Source organism: Dufourea novaeangliae, unplaced genomic scaffold (assembly GCF_001272555.1).
Source record: "Dufourea novaeangliae isolate 0120121106 unplaced genomic scaffold, ASM127255v1 scaffold170, whole genome shotgun sequence".
In the NCBI taxonomy this organism is placed as follows: domain Eukaryota; kingdom Metazoa; phylum Arthropoda; class Insecta; order Hymenoptera; family Halictidae; genus Dufourea; species Dufourea novaeangliae.
Window position 1 is genome coordinate 1056588 of NW_015374081.1, and position 25433 is coordinate 1082020.

General features: G+C 39.1%; 6 protein-coding genes across 10 annotated transcripts; 3 read left to right on the forward strand and 3 right to left on the reverse strand.

Annotated features, from left to right (window-relative positions):
* The first annotated feature begins 235 nt into the window (after positions 1–235).
* LOC107190707 (coiled-coil domain-containing protein 63) lies at positions 236–3039 on the forward strand. The gene is made up of 7 exons (XM_015579559.1): positions 236–270; positions 515–894; positions 966–1300; positions 1680–1903; positions 1974–2236; positions 2367–2656; positions 2859–3039. Exons 2-7 carry the CDS (start codon positions 544–546, stop codon positions 3037–3039), a joined length of 1644 nt encoding a protein of 547 aa, XP_015435045.1. The 5' UTR covers positions 236–270; positions 515–543.
* A 305-nt stretch (positions 3040–3344) lies between these two features.
* On the reverse strand, positions 3345–4758 carry LOC107190640 (coiled-coil domain-containing protein 42 homolog). Its single transcript, XM_015579476.1, has 4 exons — positions 4643–4758; positions 4119–4407; positions 3775–4014; positions 3345–3689 (listed from the first exon to the last, which is right to left on the reverse strand). Exons 1-4 carry the CDS (start codon positions 4756–4758, stop codon positions 3345–3347), a joined length of 990 nt encoding a protein of 329 aa, XP_015434962.1.
* A 407-nt stretch (positions 4759–5165) lies between these two features.
* On the reverse strand, positions 5166–7300 carry LOC107190641 (protein sly1 homolog). Its single transcript, XM_015579477.1, has one exon. It carries the CDS (start codon positions 7053–7055, stop codon positions 5166–5168), a length of 1890 nt encoding a protein of 629 aa, XP_015434963.1. The 5' UTR covers positions 7056–7300.
* Positions 7301–7739: 439 nt separating this feature from the next.
* LOC107190676 (jmjC domain-containing histone demethylation protein 1-like) lies at positions 7740–11199 on the forward strand. The gene is made up of 7 exons (XM_015579524.1): positions 7740–7795; positions 7908–8187; positions 8270–8957; positions 9034–9358; positions 9439–9736; positions 9817–10112; positions 10186–11199. The coding sequence occupies exons 1-7, from the start codon at positions 7754–7756 to the stop codon at positions 11197–11199; spliced, it is 2943 nt and encodes a 980-aa protein (XP_015435010.1). The 5' UTR covers positions 7740–7753.
* Positions 11200–13044: 1845 nt separating this feature from the next.
* Positions 13045–24478, forward strand: LOC107190716 (trichoplein keratin filament-binding protein-like). The gene is made up of 3 exons (XM_015579576.1): positions 13045–13133; positions 21102–22475; positions 23587–24478. Coding segments are annotated over exons 1-3 (1632 nt in total). The 5' UTR covers positions 13045–13131; the 3' UTR covers positions 23843–24478.
* Positions 13215–23575, reverse strand: LOC107190714 (trichohyalin-like). Of its 5 annotated transcripts, none has more exons than XM_015579574.1 (9): positions 23445–23575; positions 19549–19788; positions 16788–17034; positions 16173–16460; positions 15237–15556; positions 14907–15150; positions 14363–14648; positions 13995–14283; positions 13215–13838 (listed from the first exon to the last, which is right to left on the reverse strand). In XM_015579574.1, exons 2-9 carry the CDS (start codon positions 19717–19719, stop codon positions 13677–13679), a joined length of 2007 nt encoding a protein of 668 aa, XP_015435060.1. In that variant the 5' UTR covers positions 19720–19788; positions 23445–23575; the 3' UTR covers positions 13215–13676. The 5 variants fall into 5 exon arrangements, with proteins under 5 accessions (XP_015435060.1, XP_015435057.1, XP_015435059.1 ...); XM_015579571.1 differs by lacking the exon at positions 23445–23575 and adding an exon at positions 22747–22823; XM_015579573.1 differs by lacking the exon at positions 23445–23575 and adding an exon at positions 22776–22822.
* Positions 24479–25433: the final 955 nt, after the last annotated feature.

Consider the following 25433-nt stretch of genomic DNA (forward strand, 5'->3'; position numbering starts at 1 on the left):
AGAGGGTGCTTGGCAACCGGAAGCACCAACAAGAACAACCGTAGCGCATGGGTACAGCTGGCAGAGCTATACAGGGTGGCAGATGTGCTCAAATGTCGTCGCTGAACGTCATTGAGGATCACGTCTGGAAAGTGTTTTACTCTCCACCGTGGATCCTCGCGATCATCAACGTGGAAGACGAGGAAGTTACAGAGAAAAACGTCTGCGATTTGTGCAGTAACCTCCGATGCTGCGTGTGCAACTTTCTACGGGTGTTAATTTAAATAAATAGTGAGCCGCTATAACCTTTGGACATAGAATCAATCAATAAAAACAATCTTACGCAACAAGTAGTATGCAACTTTCGATGCTTTATAACCACTGAACGTTCGATAAATATGATATCGAATATTCCTCTGTCGCTAGTAATGTATCTTTTGTGTATCTCCAAAGAAGTAAAATTCTACAAAATAGTTATTTAAATCGTTCCGTTGCACGATAACATCTATATATATAACGTTAAATTTTGTTCAAGATTACAGTTATCAAAAGTAGAGTCGAACAATGGCGCACAGAACACACCATACGCCAGACGAGCATGAGCTCGAGACGCTGGCGGAAGCTGAGCTTGCAAGGTTGAAGAGGCAGTACAGGATAATGGAAAATGACCGGGTAGCTTGCGCGGAGGACGCGAGATTGCAGCTTCAAAATCAGATGAACATCCTGAACCATTTGGAGTACGAAAAGGCGGAGCTTGTGCTTCGTATTAAAAGCTCAAACTCGAAAACGTTTGCGCGCCAAGATCAGGAGATGGAGGAGAAGTTGAAATGCCTATTGAAGGTGTATTCCAGTTACGACGATATGGTAAAATCAGAGAGAGAAGAGATAACGGAGCTCGATAAACATATTCTCAAGGTTTGCTAATCGCATCTACGTATCGTCGGTCTTGATTTAACAGAAACACCGTTGAAACAACTTCTTTTTAGCTGACGAACGAAGTTACCAGCTTGAAGATGAAAGTCCGAACGGACGCGCAGCTGAGAGATATAGCTGAGAAGCAGCAGAAGACCGTTAGGATGCTGGAGAATCGACTGGACGTAGCAGTGAAGAGGTTCAACATCATAATCGCGAAAAACGCGGCAGTACGGAACGAGATCGAGGCGTTGCTCAAGGAAAGGGCACAATTTACAACGCTTTGGAAGAAGTTGATCGGCCAATTGAATACCGGGAAGCAAATTATCAATGACCTAATAGAGCAATCCACTATCGCGTTTAATCAGAGGGACGATGTGTTGAACACGATTCAAGCTCTTCGCGAAAGGTACACGGAAAACTGGAATGGATATTTTATATTTTGATGTCGTCGAGACAAGTTTCGCGGTATTCTTTTGCGAAAAAATTATCGCGAAAGCTGGAAAAGATCGTTGTCCCCCGTCGTGCTGAGAGTCGAATTAACGACCGGAATGTTCCTTGTACTTCGAGTACGAATGAATTATTATCTGTCGTCGAATTAGAAACTCGGAACCGCGAGCAACTCTCAAGAATCAATGACGCGTGATCGTATCCGGTGATCTTGCCTTTCGATCGATTATCTTTACGTTTTATTAGACGGTGGTCGTTGAGCCGCTTGCACTTTCATTGCTTCCGGTATCGAAATATAGTATAAACAAGAATGCATGCGCAACCTCGTTTGCTTAAAGGGGAATGAGGGACCTGAAGACTCACGTGTCGGAGATGTGCGAACTTCAGCGAACGTTGGATAACGAAATGAAGCTTCAAGATTTTCTCGGTGTAAAAGGACAGCATCGCGAAATGGTCGATTTAAATGAAAAACGTGCGGCTGAACAGAAGACGAGGATGGAAGAGAAACAAAACATGATTGCGAGTTACAAACAAGTTTTACATATGATCAAAGAATTTACCGGTAATTAGATACCTTTGTTTTGTTGACGCAAGGATGAACGGGTTTTGTGTTCAATTATTTTTTCTTTCAGGGGAGCAGGAAATTGACAAGCTCACGGCGCACTTCATTAAGCAAGAGGAGGAAAACTTCGCTCTGTTCAGTTACGTGAACGAACTGAACGACGAGCTAGAGAGTCTACAGACGAGGATGATACAGCTAACAGCGGCAATACAAGAGGCGAATCATCAGAAGGAACACCAAAGCAAAGAGCAGGCCGAGACATTGGAGAAGCTTAAGAGAGAGCTTGAAGAACAGACGGCGCTCGCCGACGCGGCTGAGGAAAGGGTGACGCAGGTGAAGCTTCCAGTAATCCTATCGAACATTGAAAACCTAGAACGTCGAAATTCGCGATTAAATCGGATCGGCGCGCTTAAGAAACATTCCTTCTCTTTTTATATAAACGCTTCGATAATGTTTGTTTCAGTGTGACGATATACTGGAGAAACTATTGAAAGGAATAGATTCCCTGTTCAAAGCAATACGTTGCGACAATTCGCCGATTTTAGAATTGCTGGGCGACAATGAGCAGATAACAAGGAGTAATGTGATGCTGTATCTGGGAATCGTTGAGAAACGTATCACTCAGATGTTCCACAAAGTGTACTGGGTGGACAGAGCCACCAAATCGCAACAATTACGTCTCGATGAAGACAAACGACCTAGACTGAAAATTCCTCCTATAAAATACATTGCTCCCACCCAACCTTGTGCCCTGTAAGTCCTTGACTCCTTGTCCATTTCTTCCATTTCCTCTACTTTTCTTGAACATTCAGAATATTTTAATACACTCGAGTGTTAACGACAAATCACATAGCATTATTTGGGGGATGTTTTTAAGCGTAATTTTACTTCGTTTTTGAACGGTTTGATTTTCTACTGAATATAAAGTGACGAAGGAAATATTTAAATCGTTTAGGTGCGTCGAAAAGGAAGAATTACAAATTGTGTCCGAAGGCTTAGAGCAGCCATTAACACGCAACGAAGCCACTACAAAGTTGAAGCAAAGACTCGAAGAAGATTACTCCGACCTCCTGCATAACATATCTGGTTGTCACTTACCGGCAGCCAGAAAAATTATACAAAGAAGATATCAATGAAATAGTGAAAGTATGCCCGTTGATCGGTTACAGAATCATTCGAATTTTGCGAAACAAGTGGTTCCATCTTCGACGTAAAGCCTACGAACTATGATGCAACCAATAAAACCGATTTCATGTGAATTCCCTTAGACGATAGTAGGACTTTAATAATTACTATTTTCCCTTATTATGATATATTAAGGTGTAATTTGTCTACGACCTATCCTTTTAGTTTATCTTCGAGCTATTATTCGTGTATTTATTAGTATATATTTTATTTGCGAAGAAATATATTTAATTTATAAACAATTTGAAAAAGCGTTTCAAGAATGATCGTCGACCTTCGCCGCTCGTTTCTTCGCGACTTTGATGATTCGCTTCAGTTCAAGAATAGTGCGTTTAATGTGTTCGAGCTGTTGCTCCGTGTCGTCTTTGCTCACGGTCACGGGAACATCCTTTCTCTTACAAGTCTGCTGATACAGATTCCAGCAACACGTTTTTACCTGCGTGTGCTTCAAATTCTTCTCTGCGGCGCTTGCTTTTATCTTCGACACAATCGTCTCCCATTTCAGGGCTTTAGAGTCCACCTTGTCACGTCTTGCTTGTAGTTGCGCCAACAAATTGTTCAGTCCCATAAATTTTTGGATCTTCGTTTCCGTCATATGATACTGTAACGAAACGTGTCCTTTATTGAATGATGGAAAATTAATGAGCTTTATGAAAATTTTACATTAAAAGGAAAGAAATGTTTACTATTTCCGTTCCTGTTGTCTCTAATGCTTGAAGATTTTTATCCTGATGCACGGATAAAATCGACCTCGCCTCGATTAGAGTTTCATAACGATTAAAAATCTCGGAGATCGAATGGAACTCTCCTGTCTCGTTGATCACTTTCTCTAAATAAGTTTGATACTTTTTGTACTCGTCCACGTATTTCTTCATCTTCTCGCGAACGTTTATCATGTGTTTTAGCTTTTCCCTTAAATCTTCTATCTGGAAAACGTGTTTCTTTTGTTAAATGAGAATATTTATATTTTTCTCGCCTCTTAATCTCAAGTTCATTGAAAATTAAGTGACGTTTCTCAATAATAATGTACTTCGTCTCGCCGTTTCGCTTGACGCTCTTTTTCCTCTTTAATTTTAATCTCCGCGCGTTCACGTTTCTCCTGATTCTCTCGGACAAATCTGTTGAACTTTATAAACGACTCGCGGAGAATTAATTCGTCGTGTTCCATGTCTTGCCACTGTTTGTTCATTATTTCTCGCCTTTTCTCTTGTTCCAGCCATTTCGCCCGCAATTTCTTCTCTACATTTGCTAAGTCACAACGTGCTCTCACCACTTCCGACGCAGGGAAATCCCTTGGTTTATCCCACTCCGGATACTTTCTAGTGTTCAATGCATACCAATCGATTTGTCACATTATTTTCGAAATATCAATGTTCTTCAACGAATCTCGAAAGTTGATATAAGAATGGAAAAACTATAACAATCTTATGCATGAAATTCTAAATTCATTTTCGGCTATTACTTGTTATGCTACCGAAAATAAATGAATACACAAAGTATACTTGTCATTTATTATTTATCGACTGTAAAAATAATTTTTATTCTTGGCATTACTTAATTTTACGGTCCTCTTGCTTAGATAAGAAGAATTCTGCGACAGCTTTTTGTGGGTCCGTTGGTAGAACAGCTCTGCGTACAAAGTTTTTTGTTTCTTCTTGTACCATCGCCATTTTTTATTTCTATAAATTAATGTTGAATGAAAATGTATTCTCGAGATGGTGTGCAACAAATTTCTAATGGAATACGGGAGGATTACTGTTTGCCAAGGATGATCCATTGATCAAACTATTCAAAGTACAGGTTTGATTTCTTACCGTAGAAAATTCCCCAAATCTTTACGACATACTAGGGACTTTATTCGAATTTCGTAACTAGATCCTACACGCGCGATCGGGACAGGTGAGGGGACAGGTAAACATACCTAGAAAGATTGTATCTAAAATAATTAATTGTATTTTATTTATTTTACATTTTTACAAGAAGGTAGTAACAATAATATGAAAAATTAGTACATGCCATAAGAAAGAAGGAGATAAATGTACAATTTATTGAGTGTCAATTGTTTAATTCGCAAGAATTATGGATGTACTTCTTGTCCCAGAAGTGAAAGCTGTTTAAGCAGTTGTTTTGCATTAATAAATGTTGTTGAACCATATGTGATTCGTTTATTAACACCTGTTCCACTTTTCTGTTTCACGTAATCCACTAAGTTTTGATATTCTATATAATTGCCCCCGCCAACAATAAAAACAATGACATCTTGGAATGTTGGTCTATTCTTTGGCATTTGTTCTGTATGTTTCAATTGCTTTGGATCTAGGTAACAGTAATCGTCTGTTTGAGAAGATTGCCTAGATTCCATTAATTCATCCACTATTTTTGTAACTGGTAAATTATGTTTTTTAACAACTAAATTCTTTACTCCCTCCATTACAAAAGATGATCCCTGATTCATGAGCTTTGAAAACATACTAACTGTTTTAGTTCCACCACCTTCATAAGAATTTTGGATTTCTGCTATTCTGGTGTAACTTCTCAATCTTTTTATATAAATTAAGGGACTTAGATCACATCCAGCAGCAGACAATGCTGCCTCCAGTTTGCTGTAATCAGCATCAGACACATTTGTACAAATATAGTATATAATAGCGAGACGCAATTTATCCTCAGGTGTACCACAATCTGGATCACTTATTGTCTCATATACACTTCTATCCAATGTTTGTTTGCTCATAATTTTCTCTTCTAATTCAAAGAATGTATCCAATCTTCGCGACTTTATAGAATTTAAAATACCAGTAGCAATTGATGTATGCATATCTATCAATCGTTTCATTTCTAAAAGTTGCGGTAGAGAATTTACAGCAGTTGTCAGACGTGCTGTATTACTGGAAACCATTGATACAGCTGCATCGCTATCATTTTCAATACCCATAGAAGATTTCAGTTTTTTTACATCCTCATCAAAAGTACGATATTGTTCCAATTCTTCCTGTATAGCTTCAGCTACTCTAGGGAATGGACTGCCTTTATGTTGACACCAAAATCTGTCTTTATTGTCTAGTTCATAAGCTCTAGTCTTTGAACGTGTTCCACCTGCAGGAGACTTTCCCACATTCTCCTCAACTACAAGTCTGTTTAATGCCATCTCCAATACATCATGTGCCAATGCTTGATATGTCCATGTATGATGCAATGGTGTAGCCATATCTACATTACGATCTAATAGAATAAGAAGTGGTCTTTGAAAACTGTAATGACCAGTTGCCTCTCCTTCGAACAGATTATTTCTTGTATCCCAGACATTCTCTCTTAACTTCTTATCTATCATTTTAGCAACCATTTCAGCAGCATTTCCCCTTGGACACCTTATAATTGGAACAGTTCCCAATGTGACAAACACAGAGAATAAACAATCAACTATAATTTCCATGACAGATTCCATTTCAGTGTCTTTTACTTCTCCCCGATTAATTGCATGATATGATATCACATCACTATTTTGATGCCTAAGAATGAAGAAATCATCCTCTAATGATATAAAATTTAAATATTGATCAAATACTTTGTGGATATTGGATACCACACCACCAAATAATGCAGCAGCTGCTAAATCCTCCATTTTCTGCCGAGATATTGGTGATATAAAATTTAAATGATACATGTCATATAAATCATTTTGTAGATCTTGGCCAATCCTACCAAGATTTTCATCCGTTGGTGCACAGAAATAAATTGCTGGTACTTCAGGAATGGAATCTCTGTCAGAATGCAACTGCATATGGAGCGTGATACCAAGCTCCCTGAGCTCTTTCACAGATATTAGTGGTGAAATAATGTCCTGTCCAAGTCGGTCGTAAATTAAAACTTTCCATGTTGGTACAGCTTCTTCCAATTTTTGCTCAGGTTGATTTAAATTTAACATTTGTTTTAAGGCATTTATTTGCCTGTCACGTAAACTCATCATAGCTGACCCGTTTATTTAAACTTTGCTTCTACAATACTTTTTACTTTAGCAAATGTTCTGGTGTTTATTGGTATAATAAAAAATTTATTAGTAAGTCAGTATGTATAATTCGAAGGCTGCATAAAGAGATGTAGCAGGGAAAACACCATAACCCACGTAAATGTGTCAACATTCAACTCTTAAATGTGAATTGTCAAAAGGTACCCACCATACCCACGCAGCATGAGACATTAACCAACGTCATATTCGCAATAAGGCCACATCAATAGTTGTCCAAGATGACGTAAAATCTCTAGATTATCACTATTAATCTTTTCGTTATATATTTAACAATTATATACTTATAATAACTTAGGAATGTTTACGCTCTTCTGTTACAATATAGTGAAACGATCTAAACTGAACAATTAAAATGTACTTTATACGTGTAACACAATGCACACTACTTAGAAAGGTTTCAAGTTTTTATAGTACTTATTGGTAGCATTGGCCGGCAGCAAAATGGCGACCTCGTTTTGCTGGGAAAGTAAAATCAGAGAAAAGTTCGATGTTAATATCAGGCTATCGCACGTGACATGTAAATAATAAACGAGATTCCGTTCATTGAATATCAAAGGAAGCATTTTGATCTTCGTTAAAAAACATACCTTGAATATTCGATGAGTTTTCGGTGATACGTTTCTGACAGCGTGTCCGCAATGGCCGATGACTCTACTTCTCTGCCTAAAAGGCGTCAATTGGTAAACAAACCAAACATAACTTTACAATTTCACACTAATTTCGCTTGTTTTTTTATGAAGTATTCGCAAAATTTTAATACAACTTCGACGATTGTTGTAAATTTTGTTTCAGCGAGAACGAACTAAGAAGTTATACACAGACGACTGGACCATAGGCGATGAAGAAATCGAGGGTCGCAGGACCTTCCAGCTCGATGAAAAGATTGAATGTGAAAGATACAATCTTAATAATTTCACAGGATTGTTCCGTGAAATGGCTGGTTCGGAACTGACTCTGGCATACCTACAGAAACATGGTCTTAGTATACCATTACTCTTTAGAGAGAAATCTGGACTGGGATTACGAGTACCCAGTTCAAACTTTTCTGTTAATGATGTCAGAACATGTGTTGGTATGTATTGGATATAATTTTGTAATCAATTTATCATTAATGTACACATGTACCCTAAGTGTACTATACATATATTCCTTAGGTTCCAAAAGAATATTAGATGTAATGGATGTCAACACACAAAAAAATGAAGATATGACAATGAAAGAATGGCAGAAGTATTATGAAGACCCCAACAAAGACCGCTTATTAAATGTCATTTCCTTAGAATTCAGCCATACTAAATTAGAAAATTATGTGCAATCACCTGCATTAGTACGGCAGGTTGATTGGGTAGATGTTGTTTGGCCAAGGCATTTGAAGGAAGCACAAGTGGAGTCTACAAATCTTTTGGAAGACATGATGTATCCAAAAGTACAAAAATATTGTTTGATGTCTGTAAAAGGATGTTACACTGACTTTCATGTTGATTTCGGCGGAACTAGTGTTTGGTACCATATTTTACGAGGTGGAAAAATATTTTGGTTAATCCCTCCTACTGAAAAGAATTTAGCTCTTTACCAGGAATGGGTATTGAGTGGTAAACAATCAGATGTATTCTTTGGGGATATGGTGGACAGGTGTGGCAGGATAAGTTTAACATCTGGTATGACATTATTCATCCCAACTGGTTGGATTCATGCTGTATATACACCTCAAGATTCTTTAGTTTTTGGTGGAAACTTCTTACACAGTTTTGGTATTGAGAAGCAATTGAAAGTTGCACAAGTCGAAGAACATACAAAAGTTCCACAAAAATTCAGATATCCATTTTTCACTGAAATGTTATGGTATGATTGTAACTGTTTAAATCACTATAAAAAAATTTGAAACACGTGTGTGTGAATTTCTGTTGGTTTATTGTAGGTATGTTTTGGAGAGATACGTACATGTACTCCTAGGCAGAAGTCATTTGGATATTTCTGAATCACAGCGTCAACATTCAATTCCACAACATCATCAACATCTGCACTTAACACCGTTTGAATTACATGGTTTAAAAGCAATAGTTATGTATTTACATTCGCTGCCTTCTACTAAGAAGAATGTGCCTGATCTGATCCGTGATCCTGTTGCCTTAATTCATGATGTTCGATGTTTGGTAGAGCAACACAGGCATGATAATCCAGAAGCAGCCGTGACGGGAAATCCTGTGTTACCACCTCCACCACCATTAACAATTGCAGAAAGGGTGAGTAAAAGTCAAATATTCATTAAAAGTGTCTATTGCTTCTTCAATATTCACAAATATCTTGTTGCATTACGTAACAGGAGCGCTTGAGAGTAACTAAGAAAAGTTTTGCAAAGATACAGAGGCATCACTCGCAGGAAAAGTCTGAGAGGGCTTTCCCTCGTCGAAGACGCACTAGGTGTAAAAAATGTGAAGCATGTACAAGGACAGATTGTGGGGAGTGCATGTATTGTCAAGATATGGTGAAATTTGGTGGAAGTGGCCGTGCCAAACAAACTTGCTTAATGAGACAATGTCTAAGGCCTATGCTCCCAGTTACAGCAGCTTGTAAAGTTTGTCGATTAGATGGCTGGGGACAGCCACCTGCACCATTAATGGGTACATACTTTCTTAGTTTGTCATTAATTTGTTATTAAAATAATAAACAGATGTACTATAATTCTCAATATTTAATCCAGGAAAGCCAACACCAACAGCGCCATCAAGTTTAGTAGAATGTTCGATATGCTTTGATATTGTCCATCCGGAATGCATAGGATTGGATCATCAAAGTATAACGGTTAGCGATGATTTACCGAATAGTTGGGAGTGTCCGTCGTGTTGTGAAAGCGGTCGAAATCTAGACTGCAGGCCACGTCAACCTAAGGCTCGTGCACGAAAACTTTCTGTATCTAGTGCTGCTTCGTCAGCACCGACAACAGATTCTGAACGGGCTACTACACCAAGTAAACGTTCAAGACCCGATCCCAGCGATGTAAGTCCCCACATGGAATCTGAAACGGTCTAAGAATGCGATATATTCATGGTTACTATACAAAAAATTCCAGGCATGGAATGACAGAGAACCGGCTGAGGGTGAACAGCGAACAGCTTTACGTACACAATTAGCTGTACAATTAACTGGTTCAAGTAGTAAGTCATTGAAGAGGCCCCACGTGGTAGTTAGACCTGTTCCGCTTCCGCCTGTTCAAAGACCAGGGCCCGATTTTAATGGACAATCTTTAGTGTATGACAAGACAGCAGTACTTGCTATTTTTAGATTTTTAAATGCAAAGGATCTGGCGAATTGTGCCTTGGTTTGCCATACATGGGCCAGATATAGCATTGATCCTAGTTTATGGAGAAAGCTGAATATGTCTCATTCTCATCTAACAGCTTTACATTTGAATGGTATTATACGTCGCCAACCGGAACATCTGTCCCTTGACTGGACGAATGTCACTAAAAGACAATTAGCCTGGTTGCTTAGTAGATTACCACAGCTCAGAACGTTATCTGTACAAGGTTGTACGTGGGCTGGAGTCTGTGCTTTGAGAACATGTACTTGTCCGCCACTCGTTACCTTAGATCTGAGTCATGTATCTGGACTGAACGACTCGAGTTTGAGAGAGGTGCTCAGCCCACCTACAGATTCGAGACCTGGTTTAATTGACAAAACGTCAAGATTGAAACATCTTAAAAACTTGTCCTTGGCTGGATGTAATATCACTGACGTAGCTTTGAGGTATATAGCTCAACACTTACCTTTTCTTGAAACATTAGATCTATCGTCCTGTGGCAGAGTTACTGATGCTGGCGTAGCTCAATTAGCGACTCCACCGGCGCATTTGGTAACGAACTTAGCGTCACTGAACTTGTCGAACTGTAAATTACTCACGGAGACAACATTAGATCACTTGACGAGATGTAAAGTGCTTAAACGTTTGGATCTCAGACACACCACTCAAGTTTCGACACAATCTGTAATCAAGTTCGCTGCGAAAAGTATTCATAATCTGCATGTGACAGACGTTAAGTTGGTGGAAGAAAAGAAGATAAAAGCAGAAATTAAAATTACATGAAAAACAGTATCTGATTGTTATAAAGATTTTCGGCAAGCGCGATTCGGTTACTGATACACTGGTAAACGAAAGATAGAATGCCGACTGGCAATTATTTATAAGTAACAGAATGCATCTAGACTATATTGCATTTTCATAATGTAAGAAAATGGACCTGACTAGTATAGGATTTCTACATATAATGTTCAGTTTCATTGATGCTACTATGCGATCAGGATAGAAATGATAAAGGAATGTTTTATTTTCTTTGCTTTCATTAACATAATGCTGTCTTCCGTTATGCCTGGATAGCTCTGTGCATATACTCAAATATTTTTATGAATACAGGATATTAAATAAGTAATGCAGATTCTAAAAGATACTTACGTCTCAGTAATATACATAGAAGTGTATTCATTAAATTTGGAATGTGTCGAAGCCTGACAATTTCTAGCCTTCCTAGCGCTAAAATTAAGAACAAACTAACAAAGACAGGTGTTGAATTACACTGAATGTGTAACGAAGGCCATTACTCGCTTAATATTCAGTATTCTATTAGATCGAAACGAGACGTTTGCATCGGTATAGAAATTTTTACTGTTACGTTTTTAAAAATACGAGCGGACAGTATTTGTTCATAATTCTATACAGATGCAGAAAGATACGAATGCGGGTAACACGAAAATAAACATTTATGTCTGTAATCTTTAGATGAAGACCCGGCGGATTAGCATATCGACGCTTTTAATCGCCGATATATACATAAAAAAAGAAAAAGAGGTATATTTATTTGTATGTGTGTTTGGATATATTTCGAACGCAAAGGTCACTAACTGACTTGAAAGTCGTTAATCTAATGCAGCCTGTTGACCACGTACTCGTACTTTAATGATAGAAACGAATGCGCGCAATGAAACATACACGTCTATACCATTTCATAATATTAGATAGGTGACTAATATTACGCTAAAAGAAAATATGTACATTACATGGACGTTTTAATTTTCGACCTAGATGCTATGTTAAACTTATGATTTTATGTAAACGAATGTATATACGATCCATTTTTTTTTTATAAATTTACTTTTCAGTTTTATTTTTGTTGTGCATAGTATGTGCGTAATTTGAGAGTGATAATAATAATAATAGTAGAGAGCAATAAGGATTTAATTACCTGCACTTTAACGCCACCATTGTTTCATGAACATCGTCGCATAAACAAATTGCCATACGTTTATCGAATACACGTTTCTAAAAGTGCATCAATTATTCGCACGAAAAATTCAGCTGATTTTTTCGACTTAACGCGCGGTGCAATGTTATCATTACACTTGTTGATATGGAACTGTTCAAATATAAGTACATTTTTATAATTCGAGCATGCTTAAAAATACTTAAGATAGGACTAATGTTCTAAAACTACGACACCATTGTATAGAATATGTAACCCACAGAGAACAATAGTGATATTCTGATTTTCAAATATAATTTTGAATTTTAAAAATATCAGCGTCCTCTTTACCCGTGCGTCTTGTTAATAACTAATCTACAACTTTCTTTTCGTCATTTTAATAATAGTTACGTCTCTGGAACAAATGTAAAAAAAAATAAGAATTGTTCAATAACCACATGATTACGAAAAAATATGTCTGCACATCTGTTAAGTGGTAAATACTTTTACGTGTAAATAAATTTATAAGTCCAACGAAACATTTACTTTGCGACGCCAATGCATTCGAAGTGCATGCTAGGGATTTTGTCTCGCGTCATCTGTACATTCCTTTTCAAACTACTTTAACGTTAACGGGTGGCAGTGGTTTTTCTTTTTGTAGTCATAATAAATATATTTATGTCCTTGTGTATTCGAAATAAAAGAAAAGTCGTCGTTAAAAAAAAATAAAGTTTGTAAATTGTGGAAAACCTGCTCGTCGATTGTATTTCAGTTGTATAAGCATGTGAGTGTTGTGTTAATAATTTTTTGTTTGCAATAACCTATCAAAAAACTTTGTCGTCGACTAACAATCGTCTTTATTAAAAAATATTTTACAACGTGATAGCAAAAAAGGAGAATTAGTGGTATCTATAATTTTATATAAATACTTGTTTTGTTTGCGTAGTACCATGAGTAACGTTAAGTTGATACGTATATAGAAAATTTAAATGCGTCTTTTGTTTTGGTCGATAAACACATTTCAATGGTTTCTCTTTCGGCTCACTACGCGTTTAGAATATTTTCCATAGTTACTAGAGAAAACAAATTATCGTGTTCGCCAATCGATATCAGAAAGAAGTAGTTTCGTACCCTTGCGGATAAATTAAACAACATATTTGATCGGAGTATAATATTTCCTGCGAAAAGTATTTAGGTGAGTGTGCGTGTATTAGTCTATTACGTGTCTGTTTTTCAGGCAGAAAATTTTCTATATTTTCATATGTAATACTTATATGTGTATGTATACAATTGTCCATAGTAAGTTTTCACTGTTCCTTATATTAACTTAACCTAATTCTGCTAAGACAGAGTCTAGATCTTCTTGTAGGGAGAGACTTTCTTCTCGTTGCTTCGCTAAGTCATCTTTCAGTCTGTCAACTTGTGCTTTCAGTAAATAGTTACCCTTCTTTAAGGCAGCTAAACGCCCTTCGTGCTTTTTAGCTTGTTTCTGTGAAAATATTAATGCGGTCACATGTGTATTAATAATTATTTTCTGATGGGAGCTGATAAAAGTGAGTGTTGTTACTACCACACGATACTTTTATCCTTAATCATGTCATCTCCTATTAGTATATGACATTTTAAATACATGTAACACAATTACCTGTAAAGAATCTCTTTGGCCTTCCAATGAGTCATCTTCGTCTTCCGACTCAGATTCATCTTCCTCAGATTCCTCAGACTCAGACTCTTCTTCAGACTCTGTTTCTTCCTCCTCCTCTTCTTCTTCTTCATCTTTCTCCTCATCAGTTTCTGACATTAACTTTGCCATTTTGTCAACTTCCTTTTGAAGGTGTTTAAATTTCTTTTTCTCCTCTTTTAATAACTTTTGTTGCTGCTTGATCTGATCTTTCAATGCATGCCGTTCTTTTTTAGCATTGCTAGCTTTGTCCCTGTTTAAATAAAGGATTATTTTTTATTGTGCTTATGTGTACACGATTATATTGAGAATATTGGAGTATCGGTACTAACTGGGAATTCCTGATTTTTGTTGATAAAAGTTTGACCTCTCTTTGCAGTCGTTTCTCTGCTACAGCCTTTGGATCTTCATCCTCTTCTTCTTCTTCTTCTGTGCTTTCTTCTTCCTCTTCTTCGCTCTCACTTGGCTCTTTCTTATCTATACTCTTCTGAGAAGCAACTTTTGCTACATCTTTTGCACTTGGACATCCAGCCAGTGCCATTCCTGAAACAGTGTACCACACCGCCTCGTCGATATCGTCTGCTAGTTCTATTATCGGCTCATCATCATACTCTTGCTCTGATCATAAAAGCGCAAAAGAAGCAGCAATATTAGTATCAGCGTAAGCACTTCATTGTATCATTAATGAAGGTGACAGAGGTGATGGTGATTTTTATTATTAAAAGTTTTCCATATGTTTGTTAATTGCATTTGCATAAATTAGTAGCAGTTGCCTAAGCTTATATTATAATAAATGAGTCGGTTAAAAGTGTATGTTAAATAAGACTTTATAATTAGAACGTCTATCAGGTAGTAACAAAATTGAATCATTTTTACCAGCTTTCATGCGCCTTTCCAAAGTAGCATACATTCTCCTCATCTCCTCCATCTCATTCTTCAATTTGTCCCTTTCTTCTGCAACAGTAATATATTCTTTCTCAAACCTCTCAGCATCGTGTCTAGCTTGCTGAGCTTCCTTTTTCAAAGATTCCGTGAGTTTCTCGTCGTGTCTTCTGTGTTCTTGTACGTTTTTTATCGACTTTTCTCTGCCGACCTCAGCTTCAAGATTCAGAATCCTTGCCTGTAAATGACGTTAACAAAACCCTTTAGTAAATTCATCCGTGAAACTTTCAAGTAACTTAGACGATATTTCATTGACTATCTAACTTGTAATCTCTTGTTCTCCCTTTCCAAAGCCTCCTTGTTTCTGAGCTCTATAGCAAGCATCTGTTTGGTGCTCTGCAAATCGTCTCTGACCGCATCGATATCATCCATCTCGTCCGAGACGGAATCATCCGTGGGCTCGTCAGCTTTCTGCATTTGTTCTTCTATCGTCAGCTGCCTCCTGAACTGTCTCAGACCCGCTAGCATCGGTCTCGATCGATCATTCGTCTGCACCCTCTTCAGCTGTACACCCTGCTGAATTTGCTTCAGCAATTGGTTATGCATGTTCGACTTTTCAGATTCGAACACAAAGTGTGCCTTCCCTAATCAGAAACACCGAATCAGTACAACAGACATCGTCCACGCGTAATACAATAAAATACACAGATCAGTGGAGAACGACTCTTGAACGAGTTCTTCCGATTCATTCCACAATTTCACAAGAATTACAATCGATATTACTCTGTAAAAGAGAACATTCATGTTCGAGGGACGACCACAACGCATTCCAATATTCATTTATACTAGGATAAAAGGGGACAGGGCATGGGGAGAGAGGAGATTCGACAAAAACCCACTGAACACGAAAACATCAGTTAATTCAACAATAATAATATTATTCAACAAAATGAAAGTGTTCCCGTGCAGGGGAACGGGATCAGAACAATAACAGCTAGGTTCTACTATGTACAAACAGCTCGTATCACAGTCCGGGAACAAAAGCTGATTGAACCGTTTCATTAACGATTCAATTAATTATATCACGTTGGATCGACATTCACAGAGGTGCGTATGGGATGGTGTATAAGGGTGTTTGTCGGGGTAACGGCACAAAGGGTCTAGCAACGGGCTAATCGACGAACACAGCTGGAACCGGTTCCTTCTAAGAGAATCGGTAGTGGGGGATCTGAGTAGGATCGAAGTTCGATCGAGGATCACCTGCTGGATCAGCTGTGACCTTGTTCACCCTCTCGATCAGGGGCGCGCTTCTGTCGTTGCACTTGACGTGCTTCAGCCTCCTTCCGCTCTCCACCTCCTTCATCATGCTCGCCCAGTCGGGACGTTTCCGTGGCCTCGACTTCAGCATCTCCAGTTTCTCTTGTTGCGACTCGTTCAGCGGCGGAAGGTCCTTCAGGATCGTTCTCGCTGGTGGAGGTGGCGGTGGTCTAGGCGGCGGCGGTGGCGGGATCGCTGCCCTCGACGAGCTCTTCGATAGCGTCGGTGCGCCTATTTATAAGGAAATCGTATTTTTATCGTAGGCAAAGTGTGCCGTGAACATTACGCGTGGTTTGTACGTGTCTATGACTGAATAGGAGGTAAGTAAATTACTCGAGAAGCTTCTATTGTATTTGGGACCGATAGTTTGGTGTTCTCTGGTAACGATTGATCTTCTTTAAATATAGTAATTGCCATGTATTTGTGATATTTTCCAGTGTCTCTGTTATATGGGTAACGATTCTACTGTTTCTTTTCGGTGAATCTGGTGAACACGAATGGGGCACTTGTGAAACGGGGAAGACTTTTCTAGCGGAGAGAGGGTTCATGCTCTGTTACCTGTGGTGCTCTCACTCTTGGAGAGAGGTACAGTGTCACCTCGAGATCGAGACCTCTCGATTCGAACCTGTCGTTCGAGCTGTGGCCTCGAATTTGGCTCTTGTCGTCCATTCTCGCGGGGCTTCGTCGACGCCGGTTGACTGCTCGTTTTCTTCTCGCTTTTCGGCTGCGCCGGAATTATTGTGATCTTGCTCTGTTTACGGGGTTGGGGTTCCGCCGCGGGCTTCGTTTCCGATTTCGGTACACTCTACAAGTCGAAAGAATCACAATTAATATCAATGTTTTTACCGTAACACCAATCGTTTAGACAATTGTTAGACAATTTTCAATATAACGTTTCGTAACTTTTTCTTCTCTTCGAAAAAATTCAACCATGATTGAAGGGTTTTCTCTGTTTTACAATACATCACTGAATAACTGACGGAAATTTACTAATCACAGTATGTATAATTGATCTATTTCGTTTTCAAATTTTATTCTATTAGTTTATCAATGACACTTTTTACAATTTTTTTTACACGTTGACTGCTATATTGGTCATGAAAGAACATTGAATTTCTGAGCAGGAAAGTTTAACGTTTTATGAATATAATTAGTAGTGGAGTAGTCAACGCGTAAATACTTATATTGTTAATATCAGTGATACCGTCCCAAGAGTAAAAATTGTAACGTCCAACGTGTTAAAAAAATTTAACAGTTTCCATTAAATCACTAAACAATGTATAGTGTTGGATGTGTAGTTTGATCTGTTTTATGAATGTTAATATCCGTTATCTGTTTCGTTCAAGTACCGAAGGAACCTAGATATTCTGTTTATTTGTACCAGCAATGTTTGCGCGCCAGCTTGTTAGTCAACGCGTACTTAATTCTTCGAGCACAACCAGCCCATTGTTCTCCGACCGAACACTTGCTTCCGTCTTGTATCTCGGATCAACCCGTTACGACCACTTGTAAGACACGACGTATTACAACAAAAGAACGACACCTCCAGCTGTAACGTGGAAAGGTAGTTGTGTTGAAAAAAGTAGAAGAAAAAAACAACGGCCCGTACACCTCCACCAGCTAGCTCTTCTATCCTAAAGAAAGAAAGTCTCGAGAATTCTCTTGGCAAGTATCGAAGTTCGTTCGGTCGTCTTTAAATAATTCGAATGGTACTTTCCTTCTCGATCGATTCTATGCTAGAAGCTTCGATTAAAACTCCAATCGTGTTTTTTTTTCCTTTACAAAGGAAAAAATGTTCCTACATCGAATTCTTCGCTAGACTGTCCTATGAATGAAAATTGTTCTCAGTTCGGTGAATGGTTGGAAAAATCGAACGCGGTAGCGGAATCCGCAAGATTTATTCGATCTATCGGTGTACATTCACGCGAGAAGCGTTGATATAAACTCGTTAAGAAACTGGCGGAAGACGTAGCTGGCAAGACATTTGAAATAGAAATGCGTGTTCTTTAAATAATCGTGACCCAGAGGCTTATATGCGAGGACCCGTGAGGCTAGTACGATCTCTCTCGTATCGTGAAAGGGAAATTGATCTGACTCTTTGATACCGTGAGTACACGTTATAAATCAACCTCTATTTGCATATCATAACATTTAACAAAATTTTTCCAATTTCTATCCGACCGTACGATCTAATTCCAGTACATCTGATTTCAATGCCATTGTTCGAGATCTATGCTTTCATTCATTTGAAAACTAAAGGATATGATAACTCTGCGAATAAATGCTCAACATTTTTGCTGATCTAGAAATTTCACTGCAATTTATAATTGGGTGAAACGAGGGAAATGAATAAATCGATATTTTTGGAACTTTCGTGGATCGCGCATCTGTTGGACAACTTTCAACCATAATTTTCACGGTACGATGATCGTGAGGGTTGGTCGCGTACACCTACGTAAATCACAATCGAACTCGTCGATGATCTAACTGGCAGCTACAATTGTAAACAATACACGTGACGTTAACGGACACGGTGCGGCCACGTGTCATCGAAAATATCGAGCATCTCACGTTTTTCGGGGTTTTCCCTCGGGTTCTGATCATGGCGGATCCGTTTCGTCATTCGATGGATTTTCACGTGGCTCGACGCCAGAATATCAGAAGTGTACGCGTTTTTTGGGATCGGTACGCGACTGTGGAAAAGAAAAAAATACAAATAAACAGACGAACCAGAATTCCACGCGAGTCTTGTGTATACACGTTCATAACGATTCTTACTTGTAAAATAAATAAATCGTGATTATAAACGGAACGGATAGTTATGCCTGGGGAACGGTAATGTTCGCCATCGGTTTCGACGAGAAACACGTCACGGTCCCGATCGATTAGTCAGAAACAGTACGAATGCAATGTCCTTGTAAATTTGGTGTTTGTCGAAATGTTTATAACGCAAACTTGCTACTCGACACCCACGCGACCTATTAATAGCCGGGTCCGGTGACTTTGAAACCCAATATCTGAATGGAAAAAGGCTGCAGAAATGCGGCCGTTCGTATTTCTAGTAGAACGACCGCGTGTAGGACCAGTCAATGCTGTCGTATCTCTATTACACATTGGACATTACAAACAAACATGACGGTTTACCTGAAATGACTAAAACTCGATCTCCTTGACTCAACAAATACGTATCATTAATCTTCCATTATACGATCCCAAGAAATACAGTAAAAGAACAATACAACATTCGAAAACTTATAGTTAAACCATTATACGCAGGCAAATTGACGTATCGAAAGAAAAATGAAGAAAGAAAACTCACTTTGAGGGTCACTTGGGTGAACGGCGGTGGTTCGTCGGCTTTCGTTTTGGAGTCCCTCCGGGAATTCAGGGTCCATGGTGCGGTTGGCATCGGCAGAGGGTTCGGACCATCCTTGACCCAGGGTGGTCGGAAGGTGGTCCTCTGCGGTGGTTGACCACCGGGGCCTGGCATTCTTTCTTCGTTCTGTCTGTCACAGTGCCTCTACGATCCGGTTCGACTTTCGTTTCTCGATCGTTCCACCTGACGGACACACACGGGGGTGGTTTTAATGTTCTCGAAGACCACGAGTACCACGGCGCGGGTCGGACGTCGAGGATCCTCTGTAGGACGTGTACGATGCGCCACTGAACGGACTCCTGGACGACGGGATTAGGTGGGGATCGGTTTTACGTGGAACAGAGATAGAGTTTACGACCCACTTTTCCTCGAGACGTTTCGCACTCGGGGATATTGTCCGGATCCTACACGCGGTTCACTGATCCCGCCGGAGGTCCAGAGAAGAAACCCTTTTTTTTTTTTTTTTGGTGACTAAACGTACTTCTCGGTTCGCGTAACGGATCCACGGGTAGTTAGCGGGGTATTCTCGATGAGCGTAGTGGTTGAGAATTTTTGGGAGTCTGGGAAAGATTGAGACCTGGACCACACATCAGGGCCACGACTGCACCTCCCTAACCGCGCGATATTTTCGGCCGCGTGACGTCACAGAGAGACGCATGCTCGAAATAGAAGACGGTCCTCTTCTTCTAGGATGCTCTCTCGATGTGAAACGCCCCTTCTCTTGGGGTTCATGCCGCCGTATACCGCACTTCTGTTTACGATGCACATGGGTGCCGATCGACACGAAGGTCGATCGATCCTCAGGGTCATCGGCTGACGATCGGTTCTGCGTATCCCGTTTTTTTTTTTGGATCTGTCGACGATTCGTTTTTCAATCGTCTAAACGGAAGAAACTTTAGACGATATTTACGAAATGAGCGATAGAGAACAGAACTTTCTTTAAGATTATGGAAATATTTATGGGAAGAAGAAAGATAATATTAGGATTTAACACGTTGACTGTCACAGTGAAAAAGGTTGTACGCAGCCAGACGTATATTATTTGGTTTTTTAAGTCATAGATCGTCGAAAATATATGCGTAGACACTGTTTATGTTGTTTTAAGTTATACATACTGTGATTATTAATTTTACGCTTAACTTTGCAACGGTATATAAATAATCCAGCTTCTTTGGAATGTGTGACCCATATTTGGGTGACGTAGCAGTCAATGTATTAAAAAACAGACCAACGAGTGAACCTTTGCCTTTGCACACGTTAAATAATTTTTAATAAATCTATCGATTTGTTGTTTTCTCATCTTTTACTTTACGCAGTGAAGGTAAAAAAAGTTTCTATGTTTTCGAACGTAAAATCGAAAGCTATTTGTTAGCGTTTTACTGGGACGGTAATAAAGTACGGTGAATCCGTTCGATGTCCAAAAAATTATTAATTCTTGTTCTTTCCATCAGATTCCACATATTTTCATGAAATCAATGAGACTTGTGTTGTTCAAGGGTTAGTCGATTCCGGGAGAAGCAGTACCAGTTGGCCGCACAGAAAAACAACGAGGCGTTCCGCAAGTACGACTATTACCAGCAAGCTGCGAGATACTTCGAGCGAGAGTGTAGAATCGCGAAGCACTATGATTCGTGGAATTACAAGAACATAGATCCGAAAGGCGAGCTGGAAAAGGCTAGGAAAAGGGAAAGACTTTTAGTTAGACGCAACAAATTGAGAAACTTGCTGAAAGAGGAAGAAAAGACCTACAGACGTGAATTGGAGGAACGAAATAAACCGCGATCTCGTCCCGAGGAGAAATCATTGGAGGTTCTCAAGCAAAAATTGAAGGAACGAAGGGCAGAACAAAGTCTTTATTTGCCTAAAACCTGCCGAAGATTCCAATCCTATTTCGTTTGTCCCACGGATTCAACTAGTCCGCGTTGGAATACCCTCAAAGGCACTAATCTTCAGTCTCCTCGTGTCTGTAGAGACTCGACGAACTTAATTCATCAAAACCGACCGAATTCTTATCCTAGGAATTTCGAAATGAGCGAGAACGACACCAAGCATACCAACGACGATGATTTTCAGTCTCCTGAAATTCATTCTCGTAATACATCGGCCTATTTTGCACGTCGGAGTTTGCAAAACACGAATGTAAGACACGAGGGTCGCGAGGAATATGATTCATATAGAGAGCATAGGACTTCTCCGACCTTTAGTGCTCCCACTGGGCGACATGAAAATGTTGTTCATGCAAATAATAAAGAAAATACAAAAGAGGACTCGAACCCCAGTAGCTGTCTGGACGAAGTGACTGTAAAGTTGGGTTCGTGTTCGATGCATGATCGGATAGACTCTCAGGAAAACAACCATCAGCAGGACATAGAAATCGATCATCCGGAGATATCCGGCGATGAGGCTGATACTCCTCACGCGGAGACATTCGCGGAATCCTCGGCCCGCCATGAGAAAGACAAGTGGGACAGATATACCGTGCAAGAGGATGAAGCAAGGATCGGCGTGAACAGGAAGGACAATCGGCAATTCGAAGTCGAAAAGACCATGCCCTGGCTACGAATGGTTCCCGGCGACAAGAATCTCTCGAAGCAGATGTTTCTCTACTTGACCCACAACGAGCTGAAGAACAACATCGAGGACCTCGCGAAGAGGGAGCAACACGCGTGCAACAAGCAGAGCTGGGACGAGGCCCTGCGACTGAGGGACATGAGGAACAGGCTGGAATTGATTCGAGAGAAACAGGTGTACAACATCGAGAATCTTCAGATGGACGAAGAGGTGAGAAAGATGGGGTTGCTCAACATCGGCAAGAGAGAAGCGGAACTGACTGCACGCGAGAGTGTCTGCATGGACTCGACGATGTACAGGTAAACTTAACTTGAACTAACAAGGGAACTTCGTTACTCCGAACATTCCGATTTTTTTAAGGAATTTAACATGCATATTTATAATGCCCTAGTAGACGGTGGATTTTATGTGTTTATAGAACACTGGGACTAATCGTATTAAAAACGTTTAAAATGGTTTAATGATATTTTTATCTTTAATTTGGAATGCGATTGAAAAATCTGTACTTGCATAAATATCCACAGTCTACTTACTACGTTTGCACTGGAAAATACATTTCTTAACACTTACCAATGCTCACTAATTAAAAATAGTCTTACTTCCTCTTGGAGAACATTCTGTCAGGTCCGATCGCATCAACATCAAGATCTACTCTACAGAAATATTTAGATCATGATATAATATTCGGTATGAGTTAATCGTACAAATAGATGTCAGTCATCGAGTGCACATGTTATTGGTTCCTTTTAATATTCATCTGAAGATTTGATTTGTTGCAATCCCGGCACGTGACCGTGAGCGATGCTAAGGGTCTAGGACGACGAATGGCACCTCCTGCTTCTCGAATTAGTCGAACTCCGTCTGATGTTGCAACCGAAAACCGTGAGTCATTCACGTCTCACGGTATATACACGCTACCGCGCGTATCGAGCATTTTGTAAATGCGTGCCAAAACGTTCGTCATCCTGTACGCCCTACATTCGTTCGTCGATAGTTCGCAAGTAGAGTGGCAATCTGCAATTGGATCACCTTTCGATGTATTTGTAAAAATTGAGTTTGACTTCAGCTCGCACTTGGATCTCGAACGTAGTTACGTTAGGCAGTACTTATGATGTTTACTAAAGTTTCAGTGATAAAGTACTTCTTCAAAACTTTTTCTTTCAAAAAAACACTCAATATCTAGATTAATGACGAACCTCGATCGGAATGGTACATTGGGCAGCGAGAATGTCGTTTTAATTAACTATTAAGTGTTAAGACATACTTACCAAACTGTGATATCCTTTGTCCTTCTTCTCTCAAGTCATTCATCTGTCTCTTATACATCGTTATCCTGGGATAGTTTAAACGTGATTTTATACGTCAGTCGCTAAAAATGTCTCGCACATTGTCTGTTTACAATATTTGTAGCGAGGAAGCGAAGGAAATATGGCAGAAGTGGTTGCACGAAGACGACAGATCCGGGATCAAGGACGCGCGACATCAAAGGGAGGCACTGATGAACAATCTGGAAAAGGAGTGGAAGGATTTAGCGATCCGTGACAAAGAGAGGATCACTCATACGTATCAACACGTGATGAAAGACTCGACTCTGCAAGACGAGCACAAACTGGCCGCGGGCATCTACCAGTCTAAAATGAAATCCTTCCCGACTTCCTTGAAATAAACCGCAGATTAACTTCGAGAAATTTCTGGAGCCTTGTTCACATTGTGCCAAGCTAAACAGCAATTTACGTTCCGATGTTTGTAGTGCATTATTTTTTGGCCGACAGTAGATAGCTCCTGCTGTACCGTGCATTCCAGGAAAAATTTAATGAAAACATTTTGATAGTAACGAATTGTAGAAAAGAGAACACATTAATATGGGTGCTTGTTGTGTTCTTAGGAATTATTAAACGTTCTCAAAGACTGAATACGTTCCAATTGAATCGGTACTACGTCCTAAACTACTTGTCGAATGTGATACCGAAACCGTTCCAGATAAATACGTAAGAATTTATAAATGGCATTTAATGTGTTTCTTGTGCGATCGTAGAATTGAATACCAAGAGCCGGTGTATTTAATGCTTGGCCAGTTTGCATGCGAACACTGCATTCGTTTGTACTACGTCATTCTAGTCGTTTTTATACTGGCAATACCGCTACATTATTGTTTATTTCTTTTTTAACGCTGTTCCTTTCACTCTCGTGTTTGCAAAACTTTAACTACGTCACAAATACTTTTCCTTGTAAGGACATTTTACCCATGAGACGACTACTCTACGTTGTATTATTGATTTAAAAATAAAGTATTCGCATTGAATGTATAGTTTCAATTACTACCGTTCATGGATCCTAGATAAGTGTTTTCTGTTTTAATACCAGATTTTCACCCCTTATAGGTTAGCGCATTTGGATTATCCTTTACTTTCACACAACTTTTCTTCTTTCTTTAACACTAGAACTACCGACGATAAACGTATATTTGCTCCGATCGGTGGATAAACGTGAAAAACTTTTGATAATATACAAATTTAAAAATTAACCAGTATCTTCATTTTTATATTGTAATACATGTAAAAGATTTGAGAAAATGTATTGTAACATTTTAATTATTGTTATAAGACTGAACTAATCAGTCATTTTGGCTGCTTCGGTAGTTCTAGTGTTAATAATGCTGCCAACGTGATACTGTTATAATGTAAATATAAGTTATTGATTCATGCGTGTTAAATTTGCCGCTTAAAACTGTTCTATGCCGATAATAATTTTTGATATTTTTCTTGTAGCCCGCAAGATGGCGCAACGTGTCCGACAATAGAGCAGCGGTAAATGGCGCGTAGACACTGCGCTCCTCGTCGTGTAAGCAGTTGTTGGTGACTTGCGGAGAAGAAAATGCTGACAAAAAACGATCGTTCTTGACGAAGAAGGTGAAGTTTCAGGTGTCTTCTGATCGGTGAGTTTTTGAACCAAACGTATCCATCTTGAACTACGAGTAATTGTCCACTTTTTGAATGCATTGTTAACAAGTTGTGGATGTTTATGAAAATATAAATTTGTATAGAGTAATTTACAGAAATTGGAATCGAAGAGAAATTCCTTTACTGTAGGCTCCTATCTAATTTCAAATTAGATAAGAACATTCATAAACTGTTTCAAACTTTTTACTAGACTAAATTTCAGATCACCGTTTATTTTGCAAATACACATAACCTATCTATCCCACTGATCGCAAGTCTAGTTTTGAGATTACTTTATGTATTTTTAGAAATTAAACA

Coding starts and splice junctions, on each gene's coding strand:
- LOC107190707 (XM_015579559.1), top strand. CDS start 544: ATGGCGCACAGAACACACCATACGCCAGACGAGCATGAGCTCGAGACG. Junction 895..965: donor TCGATAAACATATTCTCAAG/GTTTGCTAATCG, acceptor ACTTCTTTTTAG/CTGACGAACGAAGTTACCAG. Junction 2,237..2,366: donor CTGAGGAAAGGGTGACGCAG/GTGAAGCTTCCA, acceptor TGTTTGTTTCAG/TGTGACGATATACTGGAGAA.
- LOC107190640 (XM_015579476.1), bottom strand. CDS start 4,758: ATGGCGATGGTACAAGAAGAAACAAAAAACTTTGTACGCAGAGCTGTT. Junction 4,408..4,642: donor CAAGAGGACCGTAAAATTAA/GTAATGCCAAGA, acceptor ATTGAACACTAG/AAAGTATCCGGAGTGGGATA. Junction 3,690..3,774: donor AGACAACAGGAACGGAAATA/GTAAACATTTCT, acceptor GTTTCGTTACAG/TATCATATGACGGAAACGAA.
- LOC107190641 (XM_015579477.1), bottom strand. CDS start 7,055: ATGATGAGTTTACGTGACAGGCAAATAAATGCCTTAAAACAAATGTTA.
- LOC107190676 (XM_015579524.1), top strand. CDS start 7,754: ATGGCCGATGACTCTACTTCTCTGCCTAAAAGGCGTCAATTG. Junction 8,188..8,269: donor TGATGTCAGAACATGTGTTG/GTATGTATTGGA, acceptor TATATTCCTTAG/GTTCCAAAAGAATATTAGAT. Junction 10,113..10,185: donor CAAGACCCGATCCCAGCGAT/GTAAGTCCCCAC, acceptor AAAAAATTCCAG/GCATGGAATGACAGAGAACC.
- LOC107190716 (XM_015579576.1), top strand. Junction 22,476..23,586: donor ATGGACTCGACGATGTACAG/GTAAACTTAACT, acceptor CAATATTTGTAG/CGAGGAAGCGAAGGAAATAT.
- LOC107190714 (XM_015579574.1), bottom strand. CDS start 19,719: ATGCCAGGCCCCGGTGGTCAACCACCGCAGAGGACCACCTTCCGACCA. Junction 16,461..16,787: donor CAAGAGTGAGAGCACCACAG/GTAACAGAGCAT, acceptor CCTTATAAATAG/GCGCACCGACGCTATCGAAG. Junction 15,151..15,236: donor GGGAGAACAAGAGATTACAA/GTTAGATAGTCA, acceptor CGTCATTTACAG/GCAAGGATTCTGAATCTTGA.